At 47.7% G+C, this 16,043-nt stretch overlaps 7 protein-coding genes across 7 annotated transcripts; 4 read left to right on the forward strand and 3 right to left on the reverse strand.

Annotated features, from left to right (window-relative positions):
* The first annotated feature begins 4,117 nt into the window (after positions 1-4,117).
* Positions 4,118-4,976, forward strand: BC939DRAFT_458574 (uncharacterized protein). Its single transcript, XM_051556621.1, has one exon. The coding sequence runs from the start codon at positions 4,443-4,445 to the stop codon at positions 4,830-4,832; it is 390 nt and encodes a 129-aa protein (XP_051409943.1). The 5' UTR covers positions 4,118-4,442; the 3' UTR covers positions 4,833-4,976.
* A 27-nt stretch (positions 4,977-5,003) lies between these two features.
* BC939DRAFT_494813 (uncharacterized protein) lies at positions 5,004-5,442 on the reverse strand (the record flags this gene model as incomplete). The annotated part of the gene is made up of 1 exon (XM_051559616.1): positions 5,004-5,442. The coding sequence occupies exon 1, from the start codon at positions 5,391-5,393 to the stop codon at positions 5,004-5,006; it is 390 nt and encodes a 129-aa protein (XP_051409944.1). The 5' UTR covers positions 5,394-5,442.
* Positions 5,443-5,905: 463 nt separating this feature from the next.
* On the forward strand, positions 5,906-7,064 carry BC939DRAFT_241518 (HotDog domain-containing protein). Its single transcript, XM_051550940.1, has 6 exons — positions 5,906-5,997; positions 6,075-6,123; positions 6,206-6,271; positions 6,359-6,464; positions 6,542-6,594; positions 6,678-7,064. Exons 1-6 carry the CDS (start codon positions 5,966-5,968, stop codon positions 6,828-6,830), a joined length of 459 nt encoding a protein of 152 aa, XP_051409945.1. The 5' UTR covers positions 5,906-5,965; the 3' UTR covers positions 6,831-7,064.
* Positions 6,588-8,080, reverse strand: BC939DRAFT_458578 (uncharacterized protein). Its single transcript, XM_051556622.1, has 6 exons — positions 8,004-8,080; positions 7,823-7,925; positions 7,504-7,716; positions 7,315-7,403; positions 7,077-7,220; positions 6,588-6,991 (listed from the first exon to the last, which is right to left on the reverse strand). Exons 1-6 carry the CDS (start codon positions 8,064-8,066, stop codon positions 6,875-6,877), a joined length of 729 nt encoding a protein of 242 aa, XP_051409946.1. The 5' UTR covers positions 8,067-8,080; the 3' UTR covers positions 6,588-6,874.
* On the forward strand, positions 8,081-10,104 carry BC939DRAFT_458581 (uncharacterized protein). The gene is made up of 7 exons (XM_051556623.1): positions 8,081-8,297; positions 8,394-8,475; positions 8,577-8,620; positions 8,749-8,820; positions 8,906-9,461; positions 9,549-9,602; positions 9,685-10,104. Exons 1-7 carry the CDS (start codon positions 8,237-8,239, stop codon positions 9,995-9,997), a joined length of 1,182 nt encoding a protein of 393 aa, XP_051409947.1. The 5' UTR covers positions 8,081-8,236; the 3' UTR covers positions 9,998-10,104.
* BC939DRAFT_487508 (Tubulin/FtsZ, GTPase domain-containing protein) lies at positions 10,105-12,457 on the forward strand. Its single transcript, XM_051559354.1, has 6 exons — positions 10,105-10,322; positions 10,443-10,458; positions 10,596-10,669; positions 10,801-10,889; positions 11,056-11,113; positions 11,230-12,457. The coding sequence occupies exons 1-6, from the start codon at positions 10,306-10,308 to the stop codon at positions 12,320-12,322; spliced, it is 1,347 nt and encodes a 448-aa protein (XP_051409948.1). The 5' UTR covers positions 10,105-10,305; the 3' UTR covers positions 12,323-12,457.
* A 68-nt stretch (positions 12,458-12,525) lies between these two features.
* On the reverse strand, positions 12,526-15,905 carry BC939DRAFT_505239 (oligomeric golgi complex component, COG2-domain-containing protein; the record flags this gene model as incomplete). Its single annotated transcript, XM_051560629.1, has 9 exons — positions 12,526-12,630; positions 12,736-13,500; positions 13,596-13,780; positions 13,881-14,367; positions 14,464-14,670; positions 14,763-14,868; positions 14,972-15,165; positions 15,260-15,415; positions 15,534-15,905. The coding sequence occupies 9 exons, from the start codon at positions 15,903-15,905 to the stop codon at positions 12,526-12,528; spliced, it is 2,577 nt and encodes an 858-aa protein (XP_051409949.1).
* Between the last annotated feature and the right edge of the window lie 138 nt (positions 15,906-16,043).

Here is a 16,043-nt window from a genome sequence, read left to right on the forward strand (position 1 = left end):
TGTACGAACGCGGAGTTATAAAGAAAAAACTCGAATTTTGCAAAAAACATATGAACTTTTTGTTGCGCACAGTAGTTCTTTTACAGTTGTATGGAGTAAGGAAACTCCCAGTCTGAATACAAGGGTCTAACGCACAACTACGCAAACTGGATAATAAATTGCCTGTTGCGATGTTTTTTAATCCTTCTATGGTGGTTCTTTCTACTACCAAACGTTGGATTTAAAGGAGACCAGTGTTGATCTTTATTCAAGGGTTAAAACGTAGCTATGCCTAGATAACTCTCAGGCCTTTGATTTGAACGGCTTTAACACAAATTGTGTCCCGGGATGCATTCAGCCCGAGCAGTACACTGGCAGTCGGCAGCTGGAGGTGTTTTGTCAGTGGAGCAGTGTGTGCTTGGCACACCCTTATAGGTGCCATCTGGGAGATATACCGGACATATTAATCTTCCATTGTTTTGATTACAGGAACAAGCATGTCTGCAAGCATAGCCGAGGGGACCGTCGGAGCAGAATAGGTCATATACCACTGCTACGTCTATCCCAATATCGGTGGAATTAATCGGGCGCCCTCTTGCAACGCAAACGCACGCGGCTAATAAGACGTTGACCAATAGAGGTAATTGCATTGTACTGTAAAGTAACCTACATGAAGATGTAGAAGACCATACCAATAAGTTTAACTCCCATCATTACTGGCGCTTCATCTTAGAATGTGAATGTTATATCTGTTATATGGAGTCCTGGTGACTGAGAACAAAAAAGTGAAGCCGCGTGAGGTGTGGAAACGAAGAATGAAAAAAGCGTACCGCCCGCGTGAGTAACGACTTTTATGCCCTCAATCCTCGGCAAAGCTATGATTTAAGTACAATCTCTCCCAGTTGTATGCTTGATCGTACTGCACATTCCGTTCAAATTTGGTATCTTATCCTCGGATTTGGTCAACCTTCATTCCCAAGAACGATTCCACGAGCCAATTTTTTGAGAAAATATCCAAGGACATGGAAGTTTTTAAGTTTTTAGGTTATGACTCGGAACTACATCCGAAGAAGGAGAGCATGCATGATCTCACTGCTGTGCTGCAGGACTTCGTATCCAAATGGCACGACTCAAAATCAAGGGAAGATAAAAAAATATAAATTTTATGCATAGGATTCATGCCGACCTCCACAAATGCAAACACAAAATGCACAGAAGAAATTTTTATTTGAATCGAGCCAATGTCGCACAGCACACCACAGCACAGCAGTGAGATCATGCATGCAAATCGGATACCGTCGCGTTAAAATGTAACTTAAAATCAATTACGTGCAGTATGCACCCAGGCGTGACATAGTCCACTAGGCGAGGAAAGAAAGAGGGCGAGGGGAAAAAACCTGTTTTGCTATTTCAGCTGAGGAACGTGCAGCATACCATTGGATAGTCTATATTTGCTAATCCATGATCTGGAGCAAGTTCCTAGGTGAGATAGTAAATAAAATGATAAGCTACATGCTGGTACTCGTGTTCTGAGCAATTGTGACATCCTATCGCATTCACATGGCCATAACCCTACCGTTGATTGAACTCAGACAGATGGCGTGTTTGTTTCCATCGCGCCCTGCCTGCCCGCCGCAATGTCTTCCCTTCGACCTCTTTCTCTTCCATGCATCCTTTTTCCCCTTCATGTCCTCAAGTGACGAACGTTGTTGCAAGAATCGGCTGTTGCGAAGTAAATTTTTTTTGTGATTCGCCAAGAGTCAACCCGGAAGCGATCTTTGTGGCACCAAATTCAACGGATAAGTTGCATGTGCTGCTAATCGGATTCGTTCCGAGTTAGCTCGCCACTAATTATCCAGGACAAAGTTGTACGTCTCTACACCAATCAAACACCAAGTAGTTCTCACGTCTATCAGAGCGAAGGCTCGCGAATGGTTGATTCGACAATTGGGACTTTTTGGTTTGTGCTAGCGAGAAATTGCTAGGTCATAGTTTGTGCACAAGGTCACTGCTGTGTCTGTCAAAGCGAAGACTCGGAACGTTGGATTCGATATTAAACTTTTGGCTGTAATGTCAACAAAAACGCAGCAGTTTTCCCAGGCAAACCTGTAAGTCTCTACAACGTACAGCTTGAAGGCGAGCCACTTTCAAAAGGTCGCTCGCTCAGCAGGGGCTAGTGAACGGGCGCGTTTGCTCGTCTTCAGGCCCAATTTCTGGTAACCAGGATCTATTCGACCACAGACCAAACACCATTCGCACAAACTCCATGAAAGAGGAGCGAACTGTAGGTGCAGGTAAAGCTCAAGAAGAGTGCTCGCCCGGGCCGGTTGGGCAACTCAACCTTCACCTGACTTTCTCACCCCTTCAATTCCATCTTTCTGTCGGAATCAGACCCGAGAGCATGACTTTGTTCGAAAGGATAAAATAGACTAAGGAGTAATCCCACTTCAAACTCAATTTTCAGGGGGGCATTGAAATGCCTTTTTCCGGGGATGAAGGGAGCGAGGTAAGAGAGCGTTGAATGTGCTTTTTTTTATTACGCCACATCCCCCCCTTGCGCATGCCGGCTCTGAAAGCTGCAATGCGCAAACAAAGGCGCAAGGTCAGGAGAAAATGGGGGCGATGTTGAAATATAAAAGGCGGGGGACTTGGAAAGAAAATATACCCTATCTCCACCTCCTACATTCTAACAACACTATCAAACTGGAGTTCATACTAGTAAACACATACGCGGAAACACCCGTACGTCTGTGCCGATATACCCAAGAAGCCAGGCACGAGGAACTCAAGGCAGCCATCGTAGCAGAATTCCAAAGACGAGGAGACCCCCCACTCTTTTGCGAGACCGGTGGCGATGTTACAGTAATAGTCTTCCAATCAGTCAACGAGAATTGGCTTCAGATTGCCAGAGCCGTGAGAAGTGCAGTTAATACCCATCCTTAGTCTTATTGGAACAGGCGGGATGCTTGCGAGAAGTATCCCCACCAACGCGACACAAGTTCATCCAAATGTCAAGTTCTAATACGACATGGATTGCATTGGCGACTACGACCTGTGGGGAAGATGTAACCTCACTTACGGATACATTTGCGATAGCCATGGACAGATTCAGTATCGCATATACAACACTGTCTGTACCCAGTGGTGCGATTGTGAGGTCACTGGGTGTATCGGAACTCCCAAGGAGTTTGATAGCTAAGGACACCCTGCCAGCAGTTATGGCTGAGAAAAGGCTGCATCAAGGTGCCTACGCCAGTTGTTACTGTTGCGCCATTTATGACCGACCTCACATGTTGCTATTTTACTATTTTCAATGCCACGGCTTTCAGTCTAGCACCTTTACTGCTTCCTCCTCTTTTTTACATAACTGTTATCAAATACTTAAATACCTTCAATTCTTTCAATAAACCTCGGTCAACCCCAACAGAAAATACAACTTCCTCTCGAGAAAACCCGACTTACTAGCCAAACTCTCTCTCACCAGCGTATCAGGTGCATATATCACGCCATATAAACTCGCCACCGCCAATGATGACAATTCGACCATGGTGCTAGGTTTCGAACAACTTGTCCTCTAGCATAACCAGAGAAATCCATTCATGAGAAGTGACATTAATAAAATCACCCAGAGTGCCTCTGCAAACAGGTACAACAGTTTATTCGAGCATGATATCATAGTCATAACCATGCTGCGTCCAGTTTCTAGAGCATTCCAGCACAACTGTGCCTAGCCACATCCTTCGTATATAAGAGCTCTTCAAACGTAGGATTAGATAACAATCAATAATCGAATAAACCTCTGATTCCACCCTAGAACCCCTCCGACCACTGACTGTTTGCAACCTCCCATAGGAATCAAGAAGTCTTTGGCCTCGTTCATCGTCGCACTGTTGGTGTCAGGACCCCATTCTGCATCCCAAAGCTTGGTATTCGCAGTCTCCTCTGGAGACGCCATCTGGCGGATCAAATCCCAGGCGATTCCGTTGCCTTTGGCGGTGAAGGCACTCCACTGTTAAAAGACAAGGAATGACATCTGAACGTCAGCTTTTGTATGCATTCATGGAGGAGATCCATTTTCACATAACCAGCATTTTGCCACCTACACTAAATTCGTTGCAGACGACTTTAATTGAACGGGATATTGTAAGCAGTAGAGTAGCCTTGTTGCTACGATCTGCTGAGATTAAGCCCATTGTTCTATAGATTTGTTCGAAAGAACAACATCTCCCTTCTTTTTTTCTCTCTTTCCATGCAAGGGGTTAAGGGGCGCGAGAGTGGGAGTGTGGAGAGGATGGGCACTGGGGAGGTTGAGAGAGGCGTGGGTCAAAAACACACCTGCGTCTGTGCCTGTGTGTGTGCGAAGGACAACGAATGGTGTGCCTCCAATGGGGAACTAAGTTCTAAACATATTAGGGTTCTCTTGGGAAATGTTCACAGATAGTTGATCCAGATCGGCAAGTAAGATGGAGTGTATCAAATGTTGTCCGCTGCGCTGCTACTGCTTCGCCCCCAGGCTCTTTGAGCATGAGCTCATTTCGACACATGTCTATTTAAGAGGCCAATATCTTGTCACCTCCCACATTTCCCTGCACTGCCTATCTCGCTTTCGTCCTTTGCACACAACTCACACCTCATATATCACCATGACAGCCAACGCCTGTATTATCACCACTTTCAACATTCCTGAGCTGGCCGACCACACCGTACAGTATCTCGATCCGCACGACATTTTCAATTGCCTATGTACCTGCAAGGTGCTAGCCCACCATCTCAAGCCTTTTCTGTGGCGTAACTTCCGCATGTGGAGAAGCATCGACAGTACAACAGTAACACAAGTCAGGAAGTCAGGGTAGGAACGAATGTCTGTATTAAGGTGGCTGTGGTGTTTTATGTACCTGAGTGTGAGTCAAGGAGACAAAAGAGCGTGTGTGTTTATTATACTCCCGGTAGGGGTTTTTATAGCCCCATCTGGGGCTTGGAGTATTAGATAGCTTAATAGTTTCATGAATAAAAAAGGAAGTGGCCTAAATGTGAAGGTTCACTCCCAGTACAGTCCCAATTTGGGTCTGGACGGAACAGTATGTCCACCATGTTGCCGCTTTGTCGGATAAGAGGAGCGCGGCAATGGTGGTCCATTCGGTCTGTTTGACCTTAGCGACGGAGAAATAAAGCTCGATCATTTTTAACCAGCAGAGCGCCTTGGTTGCATTTCTTTCTCCGCGGTAAGGCCCTGGGGATGGTGCGTGGACACGAGCAAGTGCGGGCGCAGTGGATTGGGCTTCAACGAGTGGACGCAGACGGCCTTGGGCAAACTGCAGACCGGAGGGGTGGGTGAGGTCAAGTTGTGCGAAATCTTGGAGAAGCGTTTCAAGCGCTATGAGGATGACAGGGTTGGTGGACGTTGGCTGGGACATGGTGGAGTGACTTTCCTTTGCTACCAATGTAACAAGACGAAGGGAGTAGAGAAAAGAACTATTCTTACTAATATTTGCAGTGCACGGATATATATACTATATGACTATTGTTGCACTTCAAGAACCGAACGGCGCTTATTCCGCACATACCTCTCATGACCCTGGACGACGGATTTACACCAATCAAGTTCATTAGGCGCCAGTTTCCTGTCAAGCCTGCATTTGCCATGACCATTAACAAGGCGCAAGGACAAACACTTGACCACGTTGGTGTTTATCTTCCTCAGAACGTCTTTGGTGCTAGGCAATTGTATGTCGGCTTCTCGCGTTGCAAACACCGAGACAACCTCAAGGTTCTGGTCGAAAATGGTGCCATAGATGGAAAGAAGGGCGAAATATCGTCCAATAAAGCTATTTTAATTTTTGTATGCCGCGGGCAGTTCTACTTTTCGACGACTGCTGGTCTGCTAGTCACATGGAGCGTGGGAGTTTCCGGATACTCTTAGCCAGGACCTGATCTTCCCTCATTCCAACTTTCAAGATTCCTCATCACTTTCTCACACTTGATTACCATGGCTGCCCTGAACCGCGTCAAGAGAGTTTGGTATGAGATGACACTGGGTGGATATCTTCGCAATGACAAAATGACAGCGGTTTTTTGACGGATCTTTCAATTGTTAGGACCAATTACGTGCAGCAAGACGGATTCGATGCCCATGCTCTTTCCGGTGTAAGTGGCTCGCTCTGCAGCTCCCATCTGGCAATCCCACATACCCATACTAATGCATTATACGCCAATAACGCAACCGTAGCTCAAGCTTATCTCTGCTGGAAAGGGCACTTGCCATGCTGAACTCAAGATTACTCCCCAGCACTTGGTATGTATTTAATCCGATTTTGAAAACATGATCAAAATGCTCATTTCATTGGAAACTCATACTGAGTTAAATTGTTCGTCCTTATAGAATCGACTGGGTGGATGCCATGGAGGTCTTCTCAGCACTATTGTCGATGTTGGTGGATCATTAGCAATTGCCGCAGATGACATGCTCGCCACCGGTATGTCAACAGGTAAAGTTCAGCAAGCTTGCGATGGATGATAAATGGTGAACTAAATCTGGCGAAGTTACTGACCGAAATGGTCATAGACATTAGCGTGTCCTTTGTGTCTGCGGCTCAGCTGGATGACACATTGTCCATTGTAAGATGATACTAGGTTGTTTATTGTTTGATGTTGGTGTATATGCGCGTCCTAAGAGTGATTTCTGCTGTCCTGCTCCTTAGAACTCTCGTTGTCTCAAAATTGGGGGCTCTCTCGCCTTTACGGATGTAGAGATTACCACCAGAGACAGAGTTGTTGCTCTTGGGCGTCACACCAAATTCGTGCGCCTTGCCCACAAAGCAAATGCAGAGAAAAAGCTGGATGGAGAGACATAAAGCGTTGTGGCTACCTCCTCTCAGCCGCTGGCCAACGGCACATCCTATGCGCGCAGTTCCGTTCCAACATGATCTACTCCCTGCGCTGGCTCTGTGGAGGCCATGACAAGCTTCCGTACTGTCAAGTCGTAAATGATTTCCTCCACTTTCTTGATGTCATACTAGACGAAAATATAGACATAGATTTAGATCATCGAAATATAATGTAAGTATTGTAGCCGAATAATGCTGTGCCAGGTGCCTTACCTTGATACCGTCGAATCTTTTGCGAAGCGTATCATTCTTCAGGTTTAGCAGCTGGAAACCGCTATAAAGTTCCTTGAGAAACTTGCCAATGCGTACTGGACGCGCGAAATCTCCTGCCGTCACAGCGTTCACAGCCAACCGCGACTACATAGAAAGGGTGTTGCTGTGTTAGTAGTAGTCCAATTTCGATACAAAAGTGCCGATCCATGTAGCATTTGGTTGCATGCTGTTCACCCACCAGCTCACCGGTCAAAGACACAATGCCGTGCAAAAACTCCTCGATCGATATCTGGAATTCCGTCATGTCGTTGTTAAGATCGACCTTAACTATCGGTTCATGCATGAGAACAGAATAGCAAATGTGAGTTATCATTTAAGAGCGGACAATGTGGGCAGATCCGGAACCATAAAGTAAGCGCCGACCTACCAGCGAAAAATCCCTCCAGTTCCTCGACTGTAATCAATCGCTCATGTTCCAGATATATGATCAACGTTGCGAGAAAGCACGCCTGCTGCATTGGGCCCGACCAGAGATTATTGTATTTGTAGTAATGGTTGGTGGGGACAATCTTGGCCACTGCTTGGATGTGTCCCTGTATTTCTCCAAAATGGATGCGGGCTTGGGCGCATAAAGCGAGCACTATCTCGAGATAGGCAAAGAGAACAGTTAGTGTGGGCCATTGTGCTTCGACATGAGCTCGTTTCTTATTAAAGAAAAAGCAACTGACATTCACGGGTAGACTTACCTTGTTCCATGGGACTAGAATGGACTCTGTTCAATACTGCGGTGATGTTTCTGTTCGTCCGGTCAAGCTCTCGAACGGCAGCGCGGATATTGTCCTTGGCAGTCTGTTGAAAACATGTTCAAGTCCAGAGTCAAAAACATATTTAAAGCGATTGTGTTGCAAGTAACGAGAATTGTCCTACTGTTTCCGCCTCCATTGAAGCCTGGATGGCATCGAAGAATCCCAGATCCACGACGTTTGACATGCTTGGCTGATTTTGAAGCTGTACATCAGGACAATGGTGGATGCGTAAGATTAGCCTTTGTACCCAAGTGGTGACTGTCCCAATGAAGCCGTTGCCACCGAATTACAGTTCACTTCCGGTACTCCTGTAGCATCTCCTCCATCGATTTGCACCCGCGCATCACCACCATAATGTTCCGTAATTTCAACGCATGGTTTGCGCCAGAACTGGACGCGTACAAGGCTACCTGGAGTAAGAGGACCGAAACACTAGTCGCACTGTCACACGTTCAAACTGCAATAAGCGCGTTGTGGGCGTGTTTATTAATAATATCCTGTTTTTTTGAAGCCAAGAACGGTGGCGAGGAACAGGCACTCGAAAAGGCCGATATTGCCTTTGTCACCGATCGTACACCCTCCAGTTCAGACAGGTGCATCGTCGCTTCTTCTTCAAATGTTGCTCGCTGTCTACTCCTTTTGAGATAGTACGCTGACGCATTGACTCTTGATCTCCGTATCCGGTACGCCACAGGCTAAAGCCCACCATGAAGATCCTACGGCCAGACTGGATTGAAGGTAAAACATTATCCATGGAGTCATTGGGGCGTATTATATTTCCTTACATTTGAGGGCATGGTTTTTACTGCTATGACACTCATACCCTGCCTTCGCTATGGCTTTACTTTTTTTCGCTGACTTCACAGATTCTGTCCGTGGCGGCAGACGTTTATCCCTACAGCGATATAAAGGAGCCTTTCCTGGACTTCGGAGGCTGGGTATGATATGCGCATAGTTGGACTGAAGATGTACCCATTGTTTCCTCCGCAAACCTGATGCCAGATGACCATTCAATCTTGATAGATTCCAGTCAGTTTGAGGGCCACTTGGCTGTTGGTTTGGATGCGCTTGCGAGTACCAACATTTTATCGCTCACACCAGCTTCCGATCATCTACATCAGCCAGAGACAGGAATTGAAGAACTGTCATATTCAGATGGCAGCGCTGCCTACTTCAACCCTTCAGCAACAATGGGACGTACCATCGATACATCTGGAAGAGGCACGAGTCTGCCCGAACTGCCTCAGGAATCGACTCTAGGGACATCGACGCAATTCATGGGCCACTGCCAAACTTCGCATCTATCTTCTAGCCAAAAAGAAAAAGAAGAACGGGATGAGCAGGAAAAGCATGTTGGAACACCACGGGAGAGCTCAGGTACATACGAATACGCAATGGACAGCCAGTTAGATAAAGAGCAAAAGCGAACCTTTGTCGAACGGACAACGAGGCCATTACCGCATCCAGAAGTCATTGTTGTCGGCGCTAGCTCGACGGCAGGCACATTGCCTTCAGTAGAAATTCAGCCGACAGCTACGAGGAAGAGGCAGCTCCCCGAAACGGTGATAAGGCGCAAAAGGTACGATCGATTGTTCTGTACACTGGCATCGACTGGAAAGTAGTTCGTATTTTCTAATACTGTACATCGTGGCATTATTGTTTGCAGAGTATCTCCAGCTGTACGTGACATGCGGAACGACAAAAGCTTTTTCGACGATAGGTAAGATCCTTTATCTATGATTGAACGCGACACTAGTCTATGGGTGCTTTAACTATGTTGTTTATTGTTCAATTTTGTACAGTAGTCCTGAAAGAGAAGTAATTCAGCAGTATCAACGAGGTCCGGACGAGCGACTAAGGCAAGTGGATGATGGGGAAAACATGCGAAGCATAGAGACAGAGTCCCTACCATCTTTAAGAGATCCTGTACCTGATATAGCGAGTCCTCTGGAAAGGGTCATTGCGCGGCAGAGAGCAGAGGAGTACCTGAAGAACACTATGGGACGTCTAAACAAAGATACAAACGGCCCTTACTCAGGCAAAGATCCGCAGTTATATATAATCGACATCCCTTCGACTGATATCTCGTTACAGCTAAAATATAAGGGCAAATAAAGGATACCAATACTACTGGCTTTCCAATCCATTCTTCAACAACAGCGTCGCGCATACCGCGTAGGCTTGCACATGAAAAGTGGCAAGTGGCTTTGGCAACGTCTTACCCGCGTGTGCTTGCCTTCCCATTCGTTCGAGCGGTAAATAAAAAGGTTGAGCGCTGTTGTGTTTCGCTTTTCTCTTCATCGGTTCCTTCAGTCCCCTAACACGACTCCAACAGACCGGCTCCCCTATTCTCTCTTACCCCACCACACACACACACTCACTCACTCACACACCTCCTCCAATCTTTTTAATCCTTTATCAACATGCGTGAAGTTATCAGGTACAAATTTAACCCGTTTTTCTTGCCTTGATGTCCTTCAAGGGGCCTGTTCCTGACTTGGCACCGGACTAACACTCAGATGCTGTCTTGCTTCCTGCAATCTTTTTTTCCTCAACTCAGCATCCACGTCGGACAGGTGAGTGGAAAGATGATGATGTTGCCTTTTATGTTTGATGAAGATTGGACATTGCCGTGGGATGATGGTCTAGGACTGTCAGGCGTGGCCTTGTGTACTGATGTTTATGATGCTTCATTTTTCTTTCTGAACTCCAGGCCGGTATCCAAATCGGTAACGCCTGCTGGGAGCTCTATTGCTTGGAGCACGGCATCTCTCCCGATGGTACCGTGTAAGTACCTCATCTGAATCGGACATACCGTCTGCAAGATGATGGCAGATGAGCATTGAGATAAAGGATTGCTTCCTATCTCATCTGTGCTGACCCTATTTGCCACTCTTTTTGCTCATCCTTCGCTGTAGTGCCTCGGACAAGCAGTCGTCCCAGTTTGATTCCTCCTCGAGCACCTTTTTCTCTGAGACCGGCGCCGGCAAGCACGTTCCCCGTGCCAGTAAGTATATGCTTTTATTTTTCTACGTCTTAATAAGCGTCAGATGTTTTGTTGGGATGAAAATGGAGATTGGAATAGCGAGAGACAACTGGGTGGCCTGGAAGCGAATCTTATTTTCCAGAGTCCATGCTAATCCGTCACTGGTCGTTTCTTTTGCTACTTTTAGTCTTTGTCGATCTCGAAGAGACCGTCGTTGACGAGGTCAGACGCGGCACGTACCGCAGGTGAGCAGAAATGACACGATTGTTGTGCTCGATGGAGTGTTACACATCATGGAAGCGGCAGGTAATACACACCATGACTGACCGTGTATTTTATTGCATTCTTTCCCACCTTCTAGCCTCTTCCACCCCGAGCAGTTGATCAGCGGAAAGGAGGATGCCGCCAACAACTATGCCCGTGGTCACTACACCATCGGCAAGGAGCTCGTCGATGGAGTCCTGGACCGCGTTCGCAAGCTCTCTGATGCCTGCACGGGCCTTCAGGGCTTCCTTGTCTTTCACTCGTTCGGTGGTGGCACGGGATCTGGTTTCGGTGCCTTGCTCTTGGAGCGCCTCTCTGTCGATTACGGCAAGAAGTCTAAGCTCGAGTTCGCCGTCTACCCCGCCCCTGAGATGGCCACCTCTGTTGTGGAGCCCTACAACTCGATCTTGACTACCCACACCACCCTCGAGCACACCGACTGCGCCTTCATGGTTGATAATGAGGCCATCTACGACATCTGCCGCAAGAACCTGGATGTTGCCCGCCCCTCGTACACCCATCTCAACCGCATGATTGCCCAGGTTGTCTCTTCGATCACCGCGTCGTTGCGCTTCGTCGGTTCCTTGAACGTCGACTTGACCGAGTTCCAGACCAACTTGGTTCCCTATCCCCGTATTCACTTCCCTTTGGTGACCTACGCTCCCATCTTGTCTGCCAAGAAGGCTTTCCACGAGCAGCTTTCTGTCCAGGAGATCACCTCTGCCTGCTTCGAGACCTCGAACCAGATGGTTAAGTGCGACCCCAAGAACGGCAAGTACATGGCCTGCTGTCTCTTGTACCGTGGAGACGTCATCCCCAAAGATGTTACAGCTGCTATTGCCAACATCAAGACTAAGCGTACTATTCAGTTTGTCGACTGGTGTCCCACTGGTTTCAAGGTCGGTATTAACGACCAGGCGCCCAGTGTTGTCCCCGGCGGTGAAGTCGCCAAGGTCCAGCGCGCCGTCTGCATGTTGTCCAACACTACCGCTATTGCCGAGGCTTGGAACCGTCTTGATCACAAGTTCGATCTCATGTATGCCAAGCGTGCATTCGTCCATTGGTACGTTGGAGAGGGTATGGAGGAGGGTGAGTTTTCCGAGGCCCGTGAAGACTTGGCCGCCCTTGAGAAAGATTACGAGGAGGTGTCATCTGACTCCATGCAGGAGGAGATTCAGGAGGAGTACTAAGCGGTTTTCGCATCTGATAACTGCTGTTGGAATTTTTGCAAATACGAAGTGAAGCTTGCACATCACCATATCCTATTTGCATCAATTGTGTGGATCAAATAAATACCAGAGAGAATAAAGGACGCTTGTCCACGAAAACAAACATGATGCAGTCAAGTGTGTGTGTGACACAAGGATGTTTTATTATATTCCTGGCGGACCCTCTAGTTCTGTGTGGCAGCCGCGAGTAACCCCTCGTAGGGCTGCGTGTTGGCCTCCAGATCCAGATATGGCTGGAACTTGTTCGGATTGATAGCAAACTTGGTCAGCTACGGAGGCACGATGTAACGGTTTAGGATGTAAGCAAAAGTAGGCCAAGTCCGCTCCGTGTTCATGCTTGTTCCGGAGGAATAACTGTAAAATCTTTAACTTACCTCCGTCTTGTAACACTTGACATCAAGCATGCATTGCAATCTCAGCTTGTCGTTTGTCGACATATTGGTCTCAGTATCCAGTGATGCTGAGGACGAGAACGCATTGGGTAACATGGGCGCGGCTCTTGACAAAAGACCACCGGCTCTCGACTTCGCAGCAGCAGCCTTCAGCTTATTGGTCCTCTCCTCAGTTATCTTGGTATCTAGCAGTCGTTCTGCCAGAATGGTGTTGTATTGGTTCGTCGTTGCGGTGATCACCTCCAGAGCCCACCGGTCCCTAGCCTCGCTTTTCAGAACCGATCCTGATCCAGAAATGTACTTTGCGAGCGGTGCAAGGATCAACGGCACGAACTGTGAGGGCTCCCTGGGCGGACCCTCGCTTGCTCGTGCGGTTAGGTTCTTAACATGATTCAGCGTCTCAACACAATGCTTTGTGAGAAGATCTGTGATCCGCTGCTGCACCGCCGGCACATCCTGACGGATTGCATTCAAGTTCTGTTCAAAAGACTCTATCACAACGGGTTCGTTTGCGATCGCTGGCGGTAGTCGTGGTTGGATCTGCTGGTCAAAGATTTCTTGAATTTGTGTAGTGACATGGTCGACGTCATTCACAACCATTGAAAGCTGCTGAAGTATCATATCCTCCAGTGATGCTCGGCCAGCGGGTCCGGTTGAGCGGAGTGGGCCGCCAGGTGCGGGCGTGGAACGGCCTTGTTGACGTCCGATGCTACCGGTAGCTCCAGGCGCAGGAGACGATGACCTTGACTGTGGACGATATAGAGAAATAAAATTAGCATCAATGCTTGCTATGTATGGTCCAGCGAACTCAGATTAAATAAACCGGTGTCGTCTTTCTTTACTTGAGCAGATCTTTCCTTAGGCAGGTCTAAATCCTTGGCAAGATTGGTCGAAATCCAGAACGAATACCTTGCCATGAGTTGCAGGGTGAACTTCCAAAAGCTGTAGGCGATTCCATAGATAAACACATCTGGGGCCCAGCACCTCTCAATTGCCCGAATAAGAGCCATACTCGCTGGCAGACGTACTAAAACAGTCGTCCGAGGGAATGAAACCATGTCAGTCTTGGCCGTTGTAGCGCGATCGGCAGCAAGCCAAATATCTTCTTTGAAAGCCTCAGTTCATACCATCTGCGCTTGGCAATTTTTGGCTGACATCGATATTCATCTGGAATGCGTCCTCGACCGAGAGAGAGATATCCCTAAATCTCAACTGGAAGTATGCCGGTAGCTGCCACCGCTTCATGAACGCCTGGTAACTCGCCTGCGATCTTAACCGCATCAACGACTTGCGCGATCCGCAAAGTTCCTCGATGTTTGAGATAAATTCCATCGTATCCATATAATTCCGATGAAAGTCATCCGGGATTCCAGGCGTGAGAATCTGGGGTATATTTTTCAAGACCGTCTGGCTGGTGATGCCCCAGATGCAGTTCACGGGTATGTCAAAATTAGTACCCTTGAGTTCCTTTTGCGTCACATTGATCAGGGCACCACAGTGAGTATCGATAAACACAAGGACATGGTTGTATATAATGGCGAGCGGTGTCTGCTGGTCCTGTCCGCTGTTGAAGTGGGTGTGCGACCGATCTGAAAGCGCTGACCGTGTAATTGTCTATTCAGGAGCCGATGACAGTAGAGTATAAGAAAGCAGATACGCAGAGAAGCTCCCTATATGATTATCCTGGGCATTTCTGTGATAGATACTTACTTTGTTGATGAATGGGGCGAGGAGGTCATCGGTGATCACTTTTTCAGCCTCTGTTGTCTGGTCGATCAATGCATATGTCCTCAGACACTGCGAAAGAGAATCCTTGTTGGCTGATGAATCGCCTTCGATCTGTTGTGGCGGGAGGATGCACGAGCGAAGGACAGTCGATAAATTCTCACTCATAGTCTCCTTGATCCTGATCAGGCGCTAGTAGGTCCACCGTTGAGTAAAAAACGTGAATGTGGTCAATAAACTGATAGGCAATTGAGAAGGGACCCTCCAAATTGTCAAGAACTCACCCAGTCAATAGTAGCGACGAATGGAAGATTGGCACCCTTACTGACAAGGTATTGCATCTGATTGTATTCGATCGCCACGCGTTCAAGTCGCTTTGCAACGCTTATGCTATGGCCGAATAAAACGAGTGTTTAAATGAGCGCTAAAAAGATATTCGGCAGCCTTGAACATTTTCTGCGCATCGCAGCAAATACCATACACTTGCTCGTACCTTTCACTGGTATCTCTCAGTCCTGTAGGTGCTTCCGAAGTGCTGGAGATCTGCAACAGCCCCTCGACCTTAGCTACCGATTCCGAGATGTTGAGGAGCAATTGCAAGCTGGCCTTCTTTTCCCGAATCTCGGCGCGATGTTGCAGCTTTTGCTCTAGACTATTAACAAGCGACTGAAGATTCGCTTTCACCGCCTAGCATTGTAGTAACTGTCAGCATTAGACCTCTCTATCCGCAGAAAAAAAAAGCCAAATTCGCCTGGCATTAACAAACCAAAACAAAACGTACAATCGCGTCGTCCTTCATCCTGTCCAACGGTTTCCGGAGATCCTCCATCGTGCGATCCACGCCGTTGAGATTGGTCGAGAGATTGATAAAGTCAGCGTAATCGCTATTGATTAGCTCCACGAGCTCCGTCTTGAGCTCCTTCATATGTGAAATGAGCTGCGAACCCGTCCCATATCATAGAGCAGTGGCCAACAATGCGAAAAGACGTTAGTCACTATGCCCACGAACACTTTTTGATGAGCATGCAATCTATTCTCGTGTCCACGCTCCCCACCTGAGATTTGAGTTCCTCTAAAGGCAAGTGTCGTCGTGCCGACAAAAACTCATCCGTGTTAAAGTCGGGCGCAATGAGCGCTGCCCTGTCAATACCGATCGCCAGTGGGAAATCATTCTCAGAGACAGACGACGCGTCCTGACTTTGATTCTGAGTATGGCGCTGATGGTATTGGCTATTGGCAGCAATTTGAAGTTGTGAGTTGAGTGTGTGGAGAAATGCAGAATTGGCGGTCTTGGAGTCGATGCTCAGATGAGACGGTTTCCGACTATGAGAGGAGGCGTTTGTAGGCCCTATTCCTGCCCCAATAGCGGTCGCGGCCGCGGCCTGATCATTTCTGGCGCTGTCGATTTCTCCTGAGGATGCCACCATCTGTCGAGGTCTGCTTCTGTTTGTGTCCTGATATAAGAAAGCGGAAAGCAAAACGCTCTTAGGCAGCGGGCACAGGCGAATCCCTCGTCTGTGTGGCAGTCACCTGAAGTAATTGCGTCAATTGGGCTTTGCACTCTC

The sequence above is a fragment of the Gamsiella multidivaricata genome, assembly GCF_025024155.1.
Source record: "Gamsiella multidivaricata strain RSA 2152 chromosome Unknown BC939scaffold_54, whole genome shotgun sequence".
In the NCBI taxonomy this organism is placed as follows: domain Eukaryota; kingdom Fungi; phylum Mortierellomycota; class Mortierellomycetes; order Mortierellales; family Mortierellaceae; genus Gamsiella; species Gamsiella multidivaricata.

Coding starts and splice junctions, on each gene's coding strand:
- BC939DRAFT_241518 (XM_051550940.1), top strand. CDS start 5,966: ATGGCTGCCCTGAACCGCGTCAAGAGAGTTTG. Junction 5,998..6,074: donor AACCGCGTCAAGAGAGTTTG/GTATGAGATGAC, acceptor TTCAATTGTTAG/GACCAATTACGTGCAGCAAG. Junction 6,465..6,541: donor CGCCACCGGTATGTCAACAG/GTAAAGTTCAGC, acceptor AAATGGTCATAG/ACATTAGCGTGTCCTTTGTG.
- BC939DRAFT_487508 (XM_051559354.1), top strand. Junction 10,670..10,800: donor ATCTCTCCCGATGGTACCGT/GTAAGTACCTCA, acceptor CCTTCGCTGTAG/TGCCTCGGACAAGCAGTCGT. Junction 10,890..11,055: donor CAAGCACGTTCCCCGTGCCA/GTAAGTATATGC, acceptor TGCTACTTTTAG/TCTTTGTCGATCTCGAAGAG.
- BC939DRAFT_458574 (XM_051556621.1), top strand. CDS start 4,443: ATGGAGTGTATCAAATGTTGTCCGCTGCGCTGCTACTGCTTCGCCCCC.
- BC939DRAFT_458578 (XM_051556622.1), bottom strand. CDS start 8,066: ATGTCAAACGTCGTGGATCTGGGATTCTTCGATGCCATCCAGGCTTCA. Junction 7,404..7,503: donor ACTGGAGGGATTTTTCGCTG/GTAGGTCGGCGC, acceptor ATGAACCGATAG/TTAAGGTCGATCTTAACAAC. Junction 7,221..7,314: donor TGTCTTTGACCGGTGAGCTG/GTGGGTGAACAG, acceptor CTTTCTATGTAG/TCGCGGTTGGCTGTGAACGC.
- BC939DRAFT_458581 (XM_051556623.1), top strand. CDS start 8,237: ATGTTCCGTAATTTCAACGCATGGTTTGCGCCAGAACTGGACGCGTAC. Junction 8,298..8,393: donor CGCGTACAAGGCTACCTGGA/GTAAGAGGACCG, acceptor GTTTTTTTGAAG/CCAAGAACGGTGGCGAGGAA. Junction 9,603..9,684: donor AAAAGCTTTTTCGACGATAG/GTAAGATCCTTT, acceptor AATTTTGTACAG/TAGTCCTGAAAGAGAAGTAA.